At 46.2% G+C, this 19,245-nt stretch overlaps 1 protein-coding gene across 3 annotated transcripts; it reads left to right on the plus strand.

Moving 5' to 3' along the window:
• Nucleotides 1–754: 754 nt before the first annotated feature.
• LOC140386586 (cell adhesion molecule CEACAM1-like) lies at nt 755–18,692 on the plus strand. Of its 3 annotated transcripts, XM_072469036.1 has the most exons (8): nt 755–825; nt 1,045–1,359; nt 3,842–4,120; nt 9,287–9,424; nt 12,893–12,975; nt 15,732–15,773; nt 15,860–15,903; nt 17,170–18,692. In XM_072469036.1, exons 1-8 carry the CDS (start codon nt 774–776, stop codon nt 17,171–17,173), a joined length of 957 nt encoding a protein of 318 aa, XP_072325137.1. In that variant the 5' UTR covers nt 755–773; the 3' UTR covers nt 17,174–18,692. The 3 variants fall into 3 exon arrangements, with proteins under 3 accessions (XP_072325137.1, XP_072325138.1, XP_072325139.1); XM_072469037.1 differs by lacking the exon at nt 15,860–15,903; XM_072469038.1 differs by lacking the exon at nt 9,287–9,424.
• Nucleotides 18,693–19,245: the final 553 nt, after the last annotated feature.

Consider the following 19,245-nt stretch of genomic DNA (forward strand, 5'->3'; position numbering starts at 1 on the left):
AGGCGCAATGCCAGTCCCCTGCCTGAATGTTTAAGGTGGTGGATGGGGTGCTGATCACTGGAACTACATTTTTACTCGATGGTGTAGAGCTTCTTGAGTGTTGTTGGAACTGTAGGCATCCAAGCAAGTGGAGAGTATTCCTTCACACTCCTGACTTGTGCCAGGTGTATGATGGACAGGTTTAGGGGAGTCAGGAGGTGACTTAATTACCTTGGAATTCCCAATCTCTGACCTGCTCTTGTAGTCACAATATTCACGTGGCTGGCCCAGTTCAATTTCTGGTCAATGGTGACCTGCAGGATGTTGACAGTGATGGATTCAGCTAAGGTAATGCATTTAAATGTCAAGGAGAGATGGTTAGATTCTCTTTTGTTGGAGATGGTCATTGCTTGACTTGCGTGGCACAAGTGTTAATTGGCATTTAACAGCTGAAGCCTGAATGTCGGCCTGTTCTACTCTTTAGAGAACTCACAGCCTTTTACCATGGGGCAGAGATTATATAATCATTACTATTGGGACTCCATATAGTTTCAACAAGGGACAGAAATAGGATAGGCAATAAATGTTGGCCTGATCAGCGATGCCCATATCCCATGAATCAATTTTAAAAATCGTGGTTTTCAGTTAGCCTTTAGTTCCTTTCAGTGATGTAACACTGACCTACATTCCTGCCCGAGTTTGCTTTAGTTAATACCTAACGTGGTTCATTGACCAGGGATATTTAGCTGGTGTCTCTCTCTCTCTATAACGGGAACCAGCATTGCTCTGCCAGGATGGAGAGAGTTCGACTCACTGCCCTGGCTCTCTGGTTATTCCTGCCTGCTGGTGAGAGTTAATTTCTTATGTTGGGATGCTGGGGAGGTGAGGGGGTGGTGGTGGTGGTGGTGGTGGTAGGGGTGGTGGGGGGGGGGGGGGGGGGGGGGGGGTGCGGGGGAGGGAATTAAACAGGCTGGTTTTACAATCTGCCCCATCCTGTCTCCATCTAGTTTTTATTTAAATTAACATATTAACAAAAGTTTCTGAACTCCCCCCACCCCCATGTAGTTGAATGTCAAGACCTGACCATCTCGGTGAGTGAGAGTCTTGTGAATGCAGCAGTCGAAGACCCTGTGCTCCTGTCAGTGAGACCGTCCATCAAGGTGAGGAGTGGGAGCTGGAAACACAATGGAATGGATGTCACACTGTGGATCGGGACAACTGTAGATATAAACAATCAGTATGTAGGTCGGGTGGAGTTAGCCCATAACTTCTCTCTCCTGTTCAAGTCAGTGACTGTTGGAGACAGTGGAGAGTACATTGTTACCATGAGCTCACACTCTGATGCAGAAAGGAAAGCCAGAATTCATCTTGTTGTGTTCGGTGAGTAACATCAATGTTTTGTTTGTCCATATCATGATGAAACGATTAACTGTAAACTCCCCGATCACTGGCTGCCTAAAAGAAGTGAATTCTCGGTGGGTCAAAATAGTTACATCATGAACTTAACAGGTTGAATTCCAGCAATCAATATGCAAACAAGGAGCAGGAGTAGGCCACTCAGCCCCTCGAGCCTGCTCCACCATTTAATAAGATCATGGGCACGATTCTCCCAAAAATTGTCTCAGTAATTTGTGGTTTTTCAGGGAGTTTCCTGCGGCTCTGCTGGCGAGTTCCCCGCTGCAATTCAATGACACTTCGGCGCATGTTTGGGCCCTGGAGAGTTTCTCACCACTTTAGCCCACACTTTTTTTTAGCACCTGGGAGCTGAACGCAGAGATCGGGCCGCCATTTTGAAAAGGTGCCTCGATCTCTGAGTGAAGTCCATGCTGGAAAATATTTGCACCAAACCACGTTCTCGTGGATCCTGGCCGAGAGGGCTGGAGCATCACGGAGGTATGGAGATTCAGGTCATCAGTCCGTAATCAATTGCAAATGGGTTCAAATGACCCAAGTGCATCCTTCCACTGGTGTGGGGTGTGTAGCTCGCTGCCGGCGGGAGGACCAGAGCATCGAAATGGGCGCCAATCCTATTTTTTGCCAGGCGCATGATTCGCCGCGACATCTGGAACTCCTGTTAACATGGAAAAGGAGGAGGTATTGGGTCTTTTAAAAGATATTAAGGTAGATAAGTCTCCTGGGCCAGATGGGATTTATCCCAGAATTCTGAGGGAAGTAAGGGAGGAAATTGCTGGGGCCTTGACTGACATCTTTATATTCTCATTGGCTACAGGTGAGATCCCAGAGGACTGGAGAATAGCTAATGTGGCGCCACTGTTTAAAAAAGGTAGCAGGGATAATCCAGGAAACTATAGGCCTGTGAGCCTCACGTCGGTAGTAGGTAAATTATTGGAGAGAATTCTCAGGGTCAGGATTTATGCCCATTTAGAAACAAATGGACTCATAGGCGATAGACAGCATGGTTTTGTGAAGGTGAGGTTGTGCCTCACTAACTCGATTGAGATTTTGATGAACAAAGATGATTGATGAGGGGAGGGCAATGGATGTTGCTTACATGGACTTCAGTAAAGCCTTTGACAAGGTGCCACATGATAGACTGGTACAAAAGGTGAAGTCACACGGGATCAGAGGTGAGGTGGTAGGATGGATACAGAACTGGCTCTGTCACAGAAGGCAAAGGGTAGCAGTAGAAGGGTGTTTTTCTGAATGGAAGCTATGACTATTGATGTTCCACAGGGAATTTTGCTGGGGTCGCTGTTGTTTGTAGTGTACATAAACGATTTGGAGGAAAATGTAGCCAGTCTGATTAGTAAGTTCGTGGATGACACCAAGGTTGGTGGAGTGGCAGATAGTCAGAAGATACAACTGGACATAGATAGGTTGGAGACTTGGGCAGAAAAATGGCAAATGGAATTTAATCCGGACAAATGTGAGGTAATGCATTTTGGTAGGTCTAACATAGAGGGGAAATATACCGTAAATGGTAAAACTCTGAGGAATATAGAAAGTCAGCGAGATCTGGGCATTCAGGTCCGCAGATCTTTGAAAGTGGCAACACAAGTGAACAAGGTAGTCAAGAAAGCATACGGAATGCTTGCCTTCATTGGACGGGGCATCGAGTATAAAAACTGGCAAGTCATTCTACAGTTGTATCGAACCTTGGTGACACCACACTTGGATTATTGTGCACAATTCTGGTTGTCACGCTACCAGAAGGATGTGGAGGCTTTTTAGAGGGTGCAGAGAAGGTTTACCAGGATGTTGCCTGGTCTGGAGGGTGTTAGCTTTGTGGAGAGGCTGAATTAACTCGGACCGTTTTCATTAGAAAGACGGAGGTTGAGGGGTGACCTGATAGAGGCCTACAAAATTATGAGGGGCATGGATAGAGTAGATGGGCAGGCACTCTTTCCCATGGTGAAGGGGTCAGTCACCAGGGGGCATAGGTTTAAGGTCCGTGGGGCAACGTTTAGAGGAGATGTGCGAGGCAGGTTTTTTACGCAGAGGGTGGTGAGTGCCTGGAACACGATGTCAGGGGAGGTTGCAGAAGCAGATACATTAACGGCGTTCCAAAGGCATCTTGACAAACACATGGATAGGATGGGTGTAGAGAGATATTGCACAAGGAAGTGCTGAGGGTTTTGGCAAAGGTTGGTATCATGACCAGTACAGGCTTGGAGGGCCGAAGGGCCTGTTCCTGTGCTGTAGGTTCTTTGTTGTTCTTTGTTCCACTATCGGCGGTGGGAGACCCCTATATTAAGCAGCACATGTCCAAAATGTGTATTAAATGTTGCTCCTGAAAGAAATGGTGGGGTTCCAATTGGATGGAGATATTTTATTGCCTTTAAAATTAAATAATGCCATCCAAGGTTGATGATTAAGTCTTCTTTTCTAATTGCATTCACAGAACCGATCTTCACTGTACATATTACATCCAATAATTCAAACACAGTGAGAGAGAATGCCTCTGTTTGCCTAACATGTCACGTAGTTGGAGATTGGACCAAAATAATTTGGTCTTTCAATGGGAGCGTTGTGAGCAGCAATGAGAGGATAATACTTGCTTCAGAAAATTCAACATTGACGATAATTGGTGTTAATGCAATCAATGTCGGTGAATACCAATGTGTTGCACGCAGCCCTGTTGGTGAAAAAGCAAGCAAGCTCTACTCCTTGCACATTGGTAGTGAGTACAGTGAATTCACATTATTCCTATTGAACAATACATACTAAATGTTGTCTGATAACTATGTGTAGTAGTCCTTGTTAAAGGCCCTACATAAATATCAATTTGCTGCTGTATATTTTATAAGAACACATTTGTTTCAGTGGGAGCATCTCACGGTTTACAATAGGACTCATGGGCAAGATTCTCCGACCCCCCGCCGGGTCGGAGAATCGCCGGGGGCTGGCGTGAAACCCGCCCCCGCCGGTTGCCGAAGTCTCCGGCACCAGATATTTGGCGAGGGCGGGAATCGCGGCACGCCGGTTGGCCAGCCCCCCCGCTCGATTCTCCGGCCCGGATGGGCCGAAGTCCCACCGCTAAAATGCATGTCCCGCCGGCGTAAATTAAACCACCTACCTTACCGGCGGGACAAGGCGGCGCGGGCGGGCTCCGGGGTCCTGGGAGGGGGCGCGGGGCGATCTGGCCCCGGGGGGTGCCCCCACGGTGGCCTGGCCCGCGATCGGCACTCTTTCCCTTCCGCCTTCGCCACGGTCTCCACCATGGCGGAGGCGGAAGAGACTCCCACAACTGCGCATGCGCGGGAATGCCGTCAGCGGCCGCTGACGCTCCTGCGCATGCGCTGCCCGGAGATGTCATTTCCGCGCCAGCTGGCGGGGCACCAAAGGCCTTTTCCGCCAGCTGGCGGGGCGGAAATTCGTCCGGCGCCGACCTAGCCCCTTAAGGTTGGGGCTCGGCCCCCAAAGATGCGGAGCATTCCGCACCTTTGGGGCTGCGCGATGCCCGTCTGATTTGCACCGCTTTGGGCGCCAGTCAGCGGACATCGCGCTGTTTCTGGAGAATTTCGCCCCAGGTTTCTTTCCTCAATCATTCAACTCAAATTCCTTCACTGTAGCTTCCTGCAATTGTAAATCGATGGAGGTGTGGTGAGGCCAAATGGGAATTTAGAACCTCAGTAAATGGCAGGTGTGACACATCATCTAATTTAATAATGAGGTTTAGGATCCAGAAGTAAACCAAAGAATGACTGGAAAGGGGAGGTGAATTGGATTGAAATCAGACAGAGACAAAGTAAATTAAGAGAGGGAAAGTAAAATGCTGAGGAGCATCTTAAATAAGAGCAGATGATTGGAGAGTAGAGGAATTTTAGAGCTTTGGTTGTTATATAATAACCAGCATAATGTAAAGAAAGGTTTGTACATAGTAATGAGGGAGTAATATGGAAAATATCAAAGGAACGCATAAGAAAATATTAGCAGCTACAAAAAGGGAATACAATAAAAGCTTTCAACCAATGTAAAGATTGATAATAAAATATTTTATTAATGTATTGATATGATCTTCTCCAGCATCACAAAATGCCAGTTTAAGCCAATTTGATATCAAGAAATGGCTGAAGGCATTGGATACTGCAAAGGCAATGGGCCCTGACAATACTCCAGCAATAATACTGAAGACTTGTGGTCCAGAACTTGCTATGCCCCTAGCCAAGCTGTTTCCAGTACAACTACATTACTGACATCTTCTCTGCAATGTGGAAAATTGCCCAGTTATGTCCTATCCACAAAAAGCAGCATAAATCAAACCCGGGTAATTACCATCCCATCAGACTACTCTTGATCTTCAGTAAAGTGATTAAAATAAACAGGAAGGATCTCTTCGCATAAAGGCTAATGGGGGACAGCATGGTGGCGCAGTGGTTTGTACAGCAGCTTCACGACATTGAGGACCCAGGTTCGAATCCCGTCCCTGGGTCACTGTCTGTGTGGATTTTGCACATTCTCCCCCTGCTTGGGTTTCACCCCTACAACCCAAAGATGTGTAGGGTAGATGAATTGGCCATGCTAAATTTTCCCTTAATTGGAAAAAAATAATTGGGTACTCTATATTTCTGGAAAAAAATAAAAGCTAATGGGATGGTAAAGCTGCTCCCACAAGAAGTGGTATAGTGGGGTGCAATTGATATTTTCAAAATTAGGATTGCTAAATTGACGTCAGGCAGTGGTGCCAAGTGATATGGAAGAAAATGGGGAAATGGATTGAGTTACGGATCATCTGTACTTTTCAGTCAGTGCTTTGCAAATATTTTGGTGGTGTGACCCCATTTGAATGCCTCAGACTTTGTGTGACCCCAGAGGGAAACTTTTGGGTGTAGTAGAGTTGTTGAGCAGAGGTGAAGGGGCAATCTTCAATCTGCAGCAAGGAGAGCGGTCCTAAGGTTCACCAATGCCGAGCTTGAGAGCCACCTGGATGCCTTGGAGGGGAGGCGGGCCAACCTATACTGGAAAGGAGGCTGCCAGCCACTGCCATTCGCCATGCCTGGATGCAGGTGGCAGAGGCCATCAGAACCATTAGCAACACCATCTAGACCAGCCTGCAGTGCTGTAAAAGACTGCACGACCTCCTCAGGGTGGCCACGGTAAGTAGGCAACACTGTGCCCCTGTCACCAACCCCAGTCCCACACACCCGTTTTCCCACCCCACCCCCAACCCAGAGGGCATCCGAACCCCACCCTGCATCACATGCCAGCGCCAATACCAGCCGACATGGCCGGGTGCCCTGGCCACTGAAGCCACCAGTTACCCAACTCCTGAGCTGCATGCGTCGGCTGTCTAACACTGTACATTTTCTGTTCACCTCAAACCCTACAACCTCTCACCACAGCAGAATAGCGGGCCCTGGACATGATCGGTGGGCACAGGAAAAGGGCAGTCGCTGGGGTGGCGATCAACGAGGAAGTGAGACCCTGCTGAGTTGCGGTTCTCCATGACACATGTGTCACCCCCATCCCCCTCACCAGCCTCAGACCCACACAAACCTCAACCTCACACCACCCCCACTACCCCCCGGCGCGCGGTCTAATCATGCATCTTGTCTTGTGTCTTGTAGCACCTGCTGACGATTGGGCAGGACCTTCTGGTGTCCCCTGCCCCCAGCCACAGCTAAAGCTAGAGCCTCGGGTGCTGAGTAATGTGAGAATACCGACATGGAGGGGACCCATATACCCGAGACCCAGGACACCCCGGAGCTCAAGCCCGATGATGACAGTGATTTCTCGTCACAGCTGTCTCCAACACCCTCCACCATCTCAGGGACACTCACCTTGGTTCGGCACTTTAGTGAAGAGGCTCCTGGGACACTGTCTGGTGCTTAACACCCAAATATTCTGGTACATCAGGTGGAGGTAGGAACTCCCGAGGGGACAGACGGTCGGAATGTGGAACCCCGGGACTAGCTGCTGCCCAGGTGGGTTTGGGGCTTCTGGAACGAACAGTGCCATCGATTGTGGAGCTGCAGTTGCAGGGCCAGGGACTACATGAGGAGTTGTCGGCAAGCATCCAGCATCTGCAGGCGCAGGTGGAGGAGCCCAATGACGTGCAGGAGCAGGACGTGGTGCCGACCATGTGTGCGACCCAGGCCAACACCGCATGGGTGCCATCCACGGTGGAGGCCTTGGGGAAGAGGGGGCAACAGCTTGGCCATAAATCAGCATGTCGGGGCCTGGGACATTCTATGCAGGTGAAGTCCGAGGCCCAGGGCAGGGCTGCCCATTCACAGGCAGCCATGTCCCAGAGCCACATGAAAATTGCAGTGGTGCTCCTGAGCGTGGCCCAGTCACAGTGGGCCATGGCTGAAAGCATCAGTGGCATTACCCAAGGGCTGGCCAACATGGCACAGATCTCAGTTCCAGAGGGAGATGGTTTGGTCACTGGCTGATGTGGCACAGACCCAGAAGGTGGTGGCACAGTCGCAGCATGATGTGGTGCAGTTCCAGATGGAGATAGCCCACTCCCTATGCTCCATGGCTGCGAGAATGCAGTCCCTAGTAGAGATGGCAGAGGGACTCCAGGACTGGCAATGGCAGGTGGTGGGGGAGCCTCAGGAGATAGCTGCGCTCGCACCCCACCCCATGAAGTAGCCTGGGGGCCACTGGATACCCCGAGGGAGGAGGTGATGGGGCCTCTGTCAGTGATTTTGACAGGAAAGGTGCCGGTACACCGCAGCACCTGGACTACCCTCTTGTCCTTGTGCATCTGTTGGGCAGCGGGCAGAACAGGGAGGCACCACCTGGGACACCTGAGCAGCAGCCGGGCCCATACAGGCCCAGTCGCCCCAGAAGGTGACCGGCAAAGGGGACACAGGTTGCACAGTAGGCTGCCCCATTCCTGATGTACCTTCTGGAGGTCTAGCTAGACATAGCGTTCGGGCCCGTAAGGCTAGAAAAGTTTTCGCCAGTTAAGTTGGCACATGTGCAGGGCACAGTTTAGTGATAGAGGCTAGGACATGTATCTGTATTTCTGTTTTCACATTAAACACATGTGCACAATGTTACAACCTGCCTTGGTTCTCTGTCAGAAGTGTGTGAAGGGTGGGCTGATCTGGGCTGTCTGCAGAGAGGGCTAGGATGGGGGCGGAATTGGTGGACTTTGGGGAGGGCTTGGCTCAGGGACTGCAGTTCAGCCAGCGCTCACCGCCCCAGTGCCCCCCCCCTCCCTCCCCACTGTCCTCACCTCTGCCACCCCATGGATTCAATGGGCCTTTTTCACCACCCTACTAACCTGCCTTTCTGCCTTCAGAGTCCTACGGACAAAGCTGCCAAGGTCCCTTTGTTCCTTGGAACTTCCCAGTGTCAGGCCATTCATTTAATACTTCCTTGTCGAATTACTCCTTCCAAAGTGTATCACCTCACACTTCTCAGGGTTAAATGTCACCTGCCACTTTTCTGCCCCGTTAACCATCCCATCTATATCCTCACTGTTAATCACGCAGCCAATCTTTGTGTCATCCATAAACTTACTGATCCTACCCCCCACATATAGTCACCTATGTCATTTATATAAATGACAAACAATAGGGAACCCATCACAGATCCCTGTGGTACACCACTGGACATTTGCTTCCAGTCACTAAAGCAACTATCTGTCATTACCTTCTGTTTCCTACAGCTAAGCCAATTTTGAATCCACCTTATCATGTTCCCCTGTATCCCAAGTGGGACCTTGTCAAAGGCTTTGCTGAAATCCATGTAAACTACAACTGCACTACCCTCATCTACACACCTGGCCCTCTCATTGTCAATATTCAATAGAACTCTTAATTTAAAGTAAGCAAGAATAATAATCAGCACATCAATTTGCAGGAGGTTGATGCCATTTTGTGTTTTGTAGAGTCAGATGCTGAAAGCTGCAACATCGATAAATGGATAGTGGCTGTGGCAGTTTTGGGAGTTATCTCAATGGCAGCTCTCGTCGCCATCGGTGTTATAGTCTTCAAAATGTGGAGCATGGCACCCAAGGAAATATCAGGTGAAAACGATTCATTCTTTGAACAACCACTCATATTGATTGATATTAAGACAGTACCAACTTATAACAAATAACTCAAACACTGCCAGATCAGAATATCTGGGCTGGAATTCTCCAGCCATTGGGATTCTTTTTTTCCATTGACAGAGCACCTACGCCTACGGGTTTCCCAGAAGCATGGAATGGCTTCAATGGGAAATCCCATTGACAAGTGGTGGGAAGAGAGAATCCTGCCACCAGCGAACGTCGCTGCCGAGAAATGTGCGGCGGGTGACGGGAGAATCCAGCCCCCGTGGATACCGGTGAAATTATGGTGCGAGATTAGTCATGATGGTGAATAAGACTGAAGGTTCATATTGTGTCACCATTAACGTCAGCTGGAGAACTCTTAAAGGAGGAAGGTGCTGCTGTGTTAGATAATTTAATTGACGCATTAGTTGGATTCAGCTGTGCGTGGCTAAGTCTGTAAACGAGTCTATGAGCGTTTCCTTTCTTCAGCAGTTCTAGAGAACGATGAACAATTTCCAGTTGACAATGTTTCAAGACTTTAACCTGTGGATGGCTGGTTCCCGGTAATTTTCCATCTGGAAACAATTCACTATGATGAACATGTGAATGATAACGTGAATTATCGGAACGCTCTACCATTGACTTGACCAGTTACCAAGCTGCTCCAGGAAGTTTAGCTATTGCCCCCTGAGTTCCCAGAACAGGACCGTTTAATGTGTTGGCAACCATGGGTCATCTCCCATTTCAATCATTCAGAAACAGAAATATTGCACCAACGTATCACTTTTTCAACCTTTCTGCACCCTGACGGTGCATTTGTCAGACTTTCGTCTGTTTCTGCAGCTAACTATTCTAGAGCAGGACACCAGTTTGTTGCCAGAGGCTTTTAGCTTGAGAGGCATTACACCACATCAAGCATGCTACACACACATACACACACGTTAGCATAGCCAATCCCCATTACCTGCACGTGTTTGGGCTGTGGGAGAAAACCAGAGTACCGAACAAAAACCCTTGTGGACCCAGGGAGAACGTGCCAAACTCCACACAGGCAGACCCCAGGCCAGAACTGAACATAGGTCCTTGGCGCTGTGAAAGAGCAATGCTAACCACTGTGCCACCATGCTGCTTGCACCAAGTATAACATGTTTATAATCTACTGACTGTACAAGAAACTGTGCTGTATTGATAATGTCACTGGACTCGTAACCCAGAGGCGTAGGCTAATCTCTTTGACATGTTCAAATGCCAACGTGGCAGCCAGTGGGAATTCATAGAATCCCTGCAATGCAGAAGGAGGCCATTCGGCCCATCGAGTATGCACTGACCCCTTCCCACCATAAGAGGACCCCACCCAGGCCCAGTCACCTGCCCTATCCCCAGAAACGCACCTAACCGTTGGAAACTAAGGGGCAATTTAGCAAGGCCAATCCAATTAACCAGCGCATCTTTGGACTGTGGGAAGAAACCAGTGCACCCAGAGGAAATCTAAGCAGACCACGGGAGAATGTGCAAACTCCGCAAAGACAGTCACCCAAGGTCAGAATCAAACCCGGATACCTGACACTGTGAAGGAGCGGTGCCACGCACTGTGCCACCGTGCTGCCCATTTCAGTTCAGTTGATAAGCTAGGCTCAGTAATGTCGACGTGAGTTGATGGACATGTAAACCCATCCGCTTTACCAATGTCCTCTTTAGGGAAGGAAATCTGCCATCCTTACCTCGTCTGGCTTACATGTGACTTCAGAGCTACCACAATGCCATCTGACCTCTGAAATAGTGTGGTAATCCACTCAGTTCAAGGGCAATTAGTTATGGACAATAAATGCCAGACATCCACAAATGCCTATCAAAAAGAAACAGAGTTGTACAATCTGCTGACAAACCCCAGGCTGCAAAAAGCAAAGGTAATTTGATGCTCATGCTCTTTGATTTCCTAGTGAGCCCAACTGCTGCCAATTGAATTGCTTCCTTATGTGCATTGATTCAGAATTTGTACTCTCCCAGGTCGCATTTTGATTGTTTTGGCACCGGCAAATAGCCTGTCACATTGGTTACACTTAGCTAATGCTTAATAATAGGCAAAATGGCAGCTGAATTAGATGATAGGGTTTTGCAAAATTCCTTTTCTTTTCTGTTTATCAGCTTTTAACAAAAATCATAATGAATAACAACACAGAAAATAGCTTAAAGTACAGCAATAATTTAATAATTTTATGTTTTGGAAAGATAATAAATAGAGAAGGCAAAAGATGTAGGAGGAAGAAGACAAAAAAAAGAAGAAAATCAACAAGAATCAGAGAGCAGAAACTCTTCCTTAAACAATGGGCGAGACTCTCCAGTTCCCTAGCCTTGAGTTTCCCAGCGGCGTGCCATTTTCTAATGGTGGGATTCTGTCTTCCTGCTGTTTGTCAATGGGATTTCCCATTGAAGCCAACTCAACCGCTAGAAAATCCTGCGCGGAGGTGCACCAGTGAGAAACGGGAATCGCAGCAGCCAGAGAATTTCAACCTATATCTAGCAAGAGGAGTTGAGTAGGAACAGTTGGTCAGTGTTACAATCCCAGTCCCCAATGGTGGCTAGGCGATTGAACCAAAACCCCAATATTTTAGTTCATGTCAATCTGCATTCCTTCGCTCCACCCATCAATTACATCATTTCCCAGGCTGAAACGCAAATAAACTCTCCAGGCTGAGAGTACATTAACTCTCCAGGGACTTCTCCAGTCAAACCACAGTACATTAGCCCAGACTGAAAACCCCATTCTTCTGGTCAAATTTACCTTCTGGCACCTATAAGCTCCCAAGTCCTGCAGAACCAAATTCCTTTTTAAAAACATGACAACTGAAGTCAAAAACACTGTACTCACAGGCTTTTAACCCTTAACTTGTCCCTATATTTAGAATCCAATATTCCTGAAATCCTCCATTCGTCACAGTCAGGACTATTGGATATTGACGTGCACAATATTGTTTTGCAACTTTCACTGTTGAAACAAACATCCCTCAGAGGTACAGAATGAGAGAATGGTCGCAGCACATGACGAAAGTCATTTGGCCCATTGTTCCTATACTGGCTCTCTGCAAATGAGCAATCCGCCTGGTGCCACTAACCCACCCCCTCCCACCTTCTCCCTGTAACCCGACATATTCTTCCTTCTTCAGATTCTAAACCAATTCCCTCTTCAATGACGTGACGAAACCCCACCACAGCTCATTCCAAATCCCACCCACTACTGCCAAAAAATGTTTTTCCTCATGTTGCCCTATTTTTTTTATTTTGTCTTAAATGGGTGTCCTCCGGTTTTTAGTCCTCCGTGTCTGTGGGAACAGTTTCCCCCTCACCACCTGCCCTCCCCATCCCCTAATCTACTCTGCCCAGATTCCTCGTGATTTTGAATACCTTTCTCAAATCTGAAGTAAATGTCTTGAGCTCTGTGTGTGTTTGCTGCGATTTCAGGACATTTTACTCTTCCTACTGTGAGCGGTTCACTCAGCGCAATGCCAGCATACGAAAACTGCATGTTATCAGTAAACAAGGAGGTAAGTACTTGTGCTAATCCTATTGTTATTTGTGTGTGTTAACCAAGGATGCTGGACTGCGGTGAAAAACTGTATCCGGTGATGATGAAGATGGGGAACTAACGAACAGATCCCGAATAAGCGGAGAAAACGTAGAACAAGACAGTAGACAGTTATTATTTTGGACAGCTAGTCCTTACGTCCTGGAAGGTATTCCCTGTGAAAGTAGCTGAGGCAAATTGAGTGGTCTCCTTCAAAAGGGAGTTGGATATAGATTTGGAAATGCAGGGCTATTGGGAATGAGTGGGGGAGTGGGTCTAATTGGATAGTAATTTCAAAGAATCAGCACAGTCACTGTGGAGAGAATGGTCTTCAGCTCCACTGTAAGATTCAATGAATTGCTGAAGTCTAAATGATGAGGCAGAGGTGTCCAATCTGCTTACCTTATGTGGTCTGCATTTTCCTCTTGTTCCTTCAGGATGCAGCTATGGGAAGAGGCAGCGATGGATGACTTGGGGAAGCAATGGCGTTGTGGTATTGTCACTGGGCTAACAATCCAGGCTAATTCTCTGGGACCTAGGTTTGAAACCTGCTGATGATGAAATTTGAATTCAGTTGATTCTAACTGCCCTCTGAAATGGCCTAGTGAGTCATTCTGTTCAAGGGCAATTAGAGATGGGCAATAAATGCTGGCCCAGCCAGTGACGTCCACATCCCATGAATGCATTTTTAAAAACTTGTTGCGCGTTGCTTGTGCAAATTAACTGAGGAGATGAGTGTTTTTGAAACCCTGTGATCTACATCTCAATGATGTTTTGAGGAGTTGACGGAGCAAGAAAAAACTGGTGTGTGAATAGTGTCGGAGTGACTCCACCAACACACGCAGATGGGGCAGAGGCAGTCACTGAGTAGATGAAATGACAGACAAAGTGGTGAACTGTGATAAACCAACAATGCAAGATGTGGGACAGGTTAAGTTCAAAGTAGGAAAATAAATAACTACATGGTACCAGAATTATTCAACACGTTGTGCATTCTTCAATTGGTTTTAAATTCAGCCCAGGAGGAAGAGATTGAACTTCAGTCTTCCTGCCTTAACGGTACAGAACAAGGGTTGTTTGGCAATCCAATCAGTCGCATTCACCTTCTCCATCACCATAGCTCTGCAAGTTATTTCCCTCAAAATCCGTCCAAGTTCCCTTTGAAATCACCATCATCTCACTTCCACCACCTGTCTAGGAGATGTGTTCCAGGTCATTGCCATTCGCTGTGTGAAATAAAGTTTTTCCTCTAGCAACCCTGCACCTCTCGCTCAGTGCATTCAATCTGTGGCTCGATCCAAAGTGCTATCAGCCAATGGGAGCAGTTTTTTTCTTGTCTATCATCGAGGAGACAGCGGTGTCGCGGTGAAATCACTGGACTAGGAATCTATGTGCTTTGCAGGCACGGGTTTGAATCCCAATGGCTGTTGGTGGAATTGAAGTTCAATTAGTAAATCTGAAATTGAGTGTTAACCCGGTGACCATAGTGGTATTGTCATTGGGCTAGTAATCCAGAGACCGGGGTAATAAACTAAGAATCAGGTTCAAATGCCGCCATGGCAAATGGTGAAGTTTGCATTCCATAAAAGATGACCAAGAGTCGTTTGTTGTAAAACCCCATCTGGCTCATGAATGTCCTTTTGAAGGAAATCTGCTCTACATCTTACTTCCAACTGACTGCAATGTGATTAATACCATCTGCAATAGCCCAGCAAGTCACTCAGGTCAAGGCAACAACAACTGTTCTTGCCTGCGAAACCCACAACCACAATAGAATAAAGAAAGTAATCTTGTACACCTCTATCAAATCTCCTTTTTCTTCCTTTTCCTAGTAAGCTAGAGGTCCAGAGGAATGTTCTGCGGACCCAGGTTCAAATCCCACCACTTGAGATGGTGAAATTTGAAGTCAATAAAAATCTGGAATTAAAAGTCTAATGATGACATTAGATTCATTCATCTAATGATGACCATGAAACCATTGTTGAAAAACCCATCTGGTTTACTAATGCGCTTTCGGAAAGGAAATCTGCCATCAGGTCAAGGACATTAGTGAACCAGATAGGTTTTTAATGACAATTAACCCTTGGTTATTTTTTATTCAAATTTCACCATCTGCTGCGGTGAGAAACCTGGTTCCTAGAGTATTATCTTGGGTATTGTTACCCCAGTAACAATACCATTTTACCACCGCCTCCTCATAAAAATTAAACCTCCAGAAAGTTCAAACTGACACTGAGGTAACTCAAAGAGTAGAAAACTATGGCCCAATACTATCTGCTTACAACTTGTTCAAATACATGTTTGCAAGTTTGATCATGTAGGATACAGATTTTCCTCATCCAAAGTCCATCCCCCCACAAGACACACACACACCAATCCAATTTTCCTTTACCTGTGGATGACAAGCAACAGGAAAAAGCCTCCCCTATTGCAGCCAACCTTCTGGTTTAGCACTTTCTATAGTGTGGCAGGATTCAGAAGACATTGCTCACTGCAAAATTGCACAGTCGGTTTCACCCCAATCCATTTCACTTGTTGTGATGTTCATTCCTTGGATAGCGTGATTTCCAGGTTGGAAGCCCCCTGTAATGAATGACTGCCCCAATGGGACATTATTACTGATCCTTTAACATTGTTAACGCTCTGAATATTTAAAGTGTGTCAACATTTCCAAGAGATGTACGTGAGACTGTTGCACCTCTGATTATTTTTTGCAATATTTATGTATCTTTACAGCAAAAATGTGGAAATGAGGATCAGAGCGATTCAAGCTACATGGTACATTTCTACTTGCTTAATTCATTTCAGAAACCTTTACTGGCAAAACCAATAGAAATCAGTTTTTTTTGTCTCTCTTCCCAAAGGCCCTACAGTTCAGCAATGAGTCAGTTTACGATCAGCTTGACAGGTGTGTTCTTTTCCATGATCCCTAAATAATTAAATAAAGTAGCATTTAAAATCATTACTTGGAAGTGTTTGAGCATAACTGAAAAAAGAGCCTTGCTGTCAAAGCTTTTCACCTTGCACTCATCAGATCAGGTTCACAAGAATAGCAAATATCAAAGAGAACAGCGATTTGTATCAAATATTTTGGTAGTATTGCGAATCTGCCCTGCTGAGTGCAAGAGACCATGACGCAATGGTAACGTCGCTGGACTAGTAACCCACAGGCCCTGGTTAATACCCTTGGCACAAGTGTTCAAATCCCACCAAAGTGGCTTGTGGAATTTTAATTCAATTGATAATCTGGAATTGGAAAGCAGGTCTCAGTAATGGTGACCATGTAAACCCATCCGATGTCCCTTCTGGGAGGGAATCTATCATCCTTACCTGGTCCGGCGTTCAGGTGATTCTAGAGCCACAACAATGCAGATTGACTCTTGACTGCCCTTCTGAACGGGTATGGCAATCTATTCAGTTCAAGGGCAATTAGGGATGGATATCAAATGCTGGCCTTGCTCACATCCCATGAACGAATCATTAAAAAAAAAAGACAAAGCTCTTCAATAGCATGTCTGTTTTCTCAGCAACAGCAGTAAAATGTTATTGGTAGACGTTACATCTTCTGTCTGGCTCAAAAGCTCATCAGGATCAATTGGAATGGAATTTGGGCGGTTCTTTGAATGGGTGGTCCATCCTCAATGTTTATTGGCAAGTTTAATAGCCATTGTAGGGGAACAGAAAGGAGCATTGGACAGTTGGATAAAGAACTGCCCATTCACTGTTGCCTCCTCACCGACTGCCCCCACCACCCCGCTCCCATCACCACCATTTTGACCTCTCAGGATGTGTGGTCAACACTATAGTCTAAATGCTGGAGGCTGACGCAAGCACAATGGGCCACAGGGCCTCTTTTTGTGCTGTAAAACTCGATGACTCTGTGACACTGTTGCCAAGGAGAACTGGGGGTGGAGATCCGGGCTGATGTTTATCCTTTAAGCCAACACCGGTTTAGAAAGCTAGTTATTTGGCCATTAGTCACCTTGTTGTTTGCGGGATCTTGCTGTGCACAAATTGTCTGTAATGTCTCTCACATTGCAACAGTGACAGCACTCCCCTCTCTCCCACCCTCTACTAAATATAAGGTCTTCATGAGCTTAAAAGCCCCTCTGAATGCCCCAAGGTTGTGAAGGACGCTATCTAAATGGCAATCTTTCTCTTTTTAATCTGTCAGCTGAACTCTGTCAGAAGGGACAGGGGTGGAGCTGCAGTTTCCTGACCAAGCCATGTGCAAACAGCTGATTCTCGGTTGCTGGGTTGGACATGCAACAGGAAGGTTGGAGAAAGGTACAGTTACGTTCACACCACATTGAACTGGAGGCTACTGAAACTGACAATGGAACCCGATCAGCCCGGCGATAGAATACTTCAATCATCCCTTTGTCTCATCACCTCGTTGGATCTAGATTAAAATGAAACTGTTTTTATTCCGCTATAGCCGATCTGAGGGTTGGTACTGTTCCTCGCTATGAGTTTCAAGTTGTCACCAGAGCTTTTGAAATTGAATCACAATGATCATTTCAATTATACTGCTCAGGTATCTATAGAAATGTAAGAGCAAAATACAGCAGATGCTGGAAACCTGAAATAAAAAACAAAGTGCGAGATAAACTCAGCAGGTCTGGTAGCATCTGTGCAGAGAGAAAATGAGTTTGTTTTGAGTCTGTATGACTCTTCTACATAACTGCAGAGTGGTAGAAATTTTCCCCTTCTACCTCTCTTCAGTTCTGGAGACGAGCAATAGGGACTCAAAATATTAACTCTGTCTCTCTCTTCACAGATGCTGCCAGACCTGCTGAGTTTATGCTGCATTTTCTGTTTTTATCACCAAAATGTAACATATTTTTAAAAAATTACTCCTGGTGTTGAAGTACCCTTTGTATTCCTTCATAGTCTAGAGTCAAAATGGATTTCTAAAAGGTCGTATTTGATTGCTTGCTCAGATTAAATTCTCCAGAACATGGCTTCTGAAGGATTCAGCCGAGTTTTGGTTATATTACAATCTTGTAAATACAGTATTAAAATATATTGACAATGTGGCCCAGCGATTATTCAGCTCCACTTTCATTTGTCCACCCTGTGTTCTATCCCATCAAAGCTATTCAGATAAGGAGGAGCTAGAAAAGCCTTTATTGGTAGATTTTTGGTTTTTAGAAATTCTTTCTTGGGACATGGGTGTCACTAGCAAGGTCAGCATTTGTCATCCATCCCTAATGCCCTCGAACTGAGTGCCTTGCCACACCATTTCAGAGGGCTTTGGTAATCAACTATATTGCTATGGGATCTGGAGTTACATGTAGGCCAGACCAGGTAAGGATTGCAGATTTCCTTTTCTAAATGATATTGGATTCTAAGTATTGGGCATTTAAGGGTTAAAAGCCTGGGGTTCAAGTGTGTTTGACCGCAGTGGTCATGTTTTTCAAAAAATAATTCTATTTTGCATGGCCTGGGTACTTTTAGCAGCCAGAAGGCAAGATTGACAAAATAATGTATTTTCAGTCTGGGCTAATGGATTATGGCTTGACTGGGAAAGTCCCAGGGGAGTTAATGTGCTTTTCAGCCTGTATTTTTTTTTTCTTGTTGTTTAATGGGAACTTGAGCAGTAGTGTTTAAGGCGTAAATTGTAAGCTGTTATTTTTGAATGTGAGGTTAAAATGTTTAATATTGTACACATAATAAAATTTTGTTTTAAAATAACCAAGCCTTATTTCTTCATGCAATCACTCCTGAAGCGAATCATTCTCTCTGCACCGTCTTACAAATAAATTAAAATATTAGGGTTTTGATTCAGTATTCTAGCCACTGCTGGGGTCTGGTCTGGGATCCTAATACATGAGTGAATCAGATGGGTTTTTACGGCTATGGTGTTATGGGACTAACTTTTCAATCCTGATTGTAAATTGAATTTTAATTCCACCAGCTATCATGGTGGGATTTGAACCCATGTCCCTAGAGCATTAGCTTGGACCTCAGGATTACTAGTCCAGTGACATTACCACTGTCCCTGCCCAAAAAAAGATGAAGGGGCATGAGAGGATGCTCTACTGCCAGGCACTGGTTGAGCTGAATGTTTTTTTTCTGTGCTCTATATCCTACATAAACTATGGTTATAAGGGGCTGGATTTTCTGGTTCCCCAGCTGCATATTTCTCAGTGATACACCATTCACTGGTGGCGGGATTCTTCCTTACCGCCACTTGCCAGTGGGACTTCCCGTTGAAGCTTCCCCACCACACTGTGAAATCCGCTGG

The sequence above is a fragment of the Scyliorhinus torazame genome, chromosome 12 (genome assembly GCF_047496885.1).
Source record: "Scyliorhinus torazame isolate Kashiwa2021f chromosome 12, sScyTor2.1, whole genome shotgun sequence".
Taxonomy (NCBI): domain Eukaryota; kingdom Metazoa; phylum Chordata; class Chondrichthyes; order Carcharhiniformes; family Scyliorhinidae; genus Scyliorhinus; species Scyliorhinus torazame.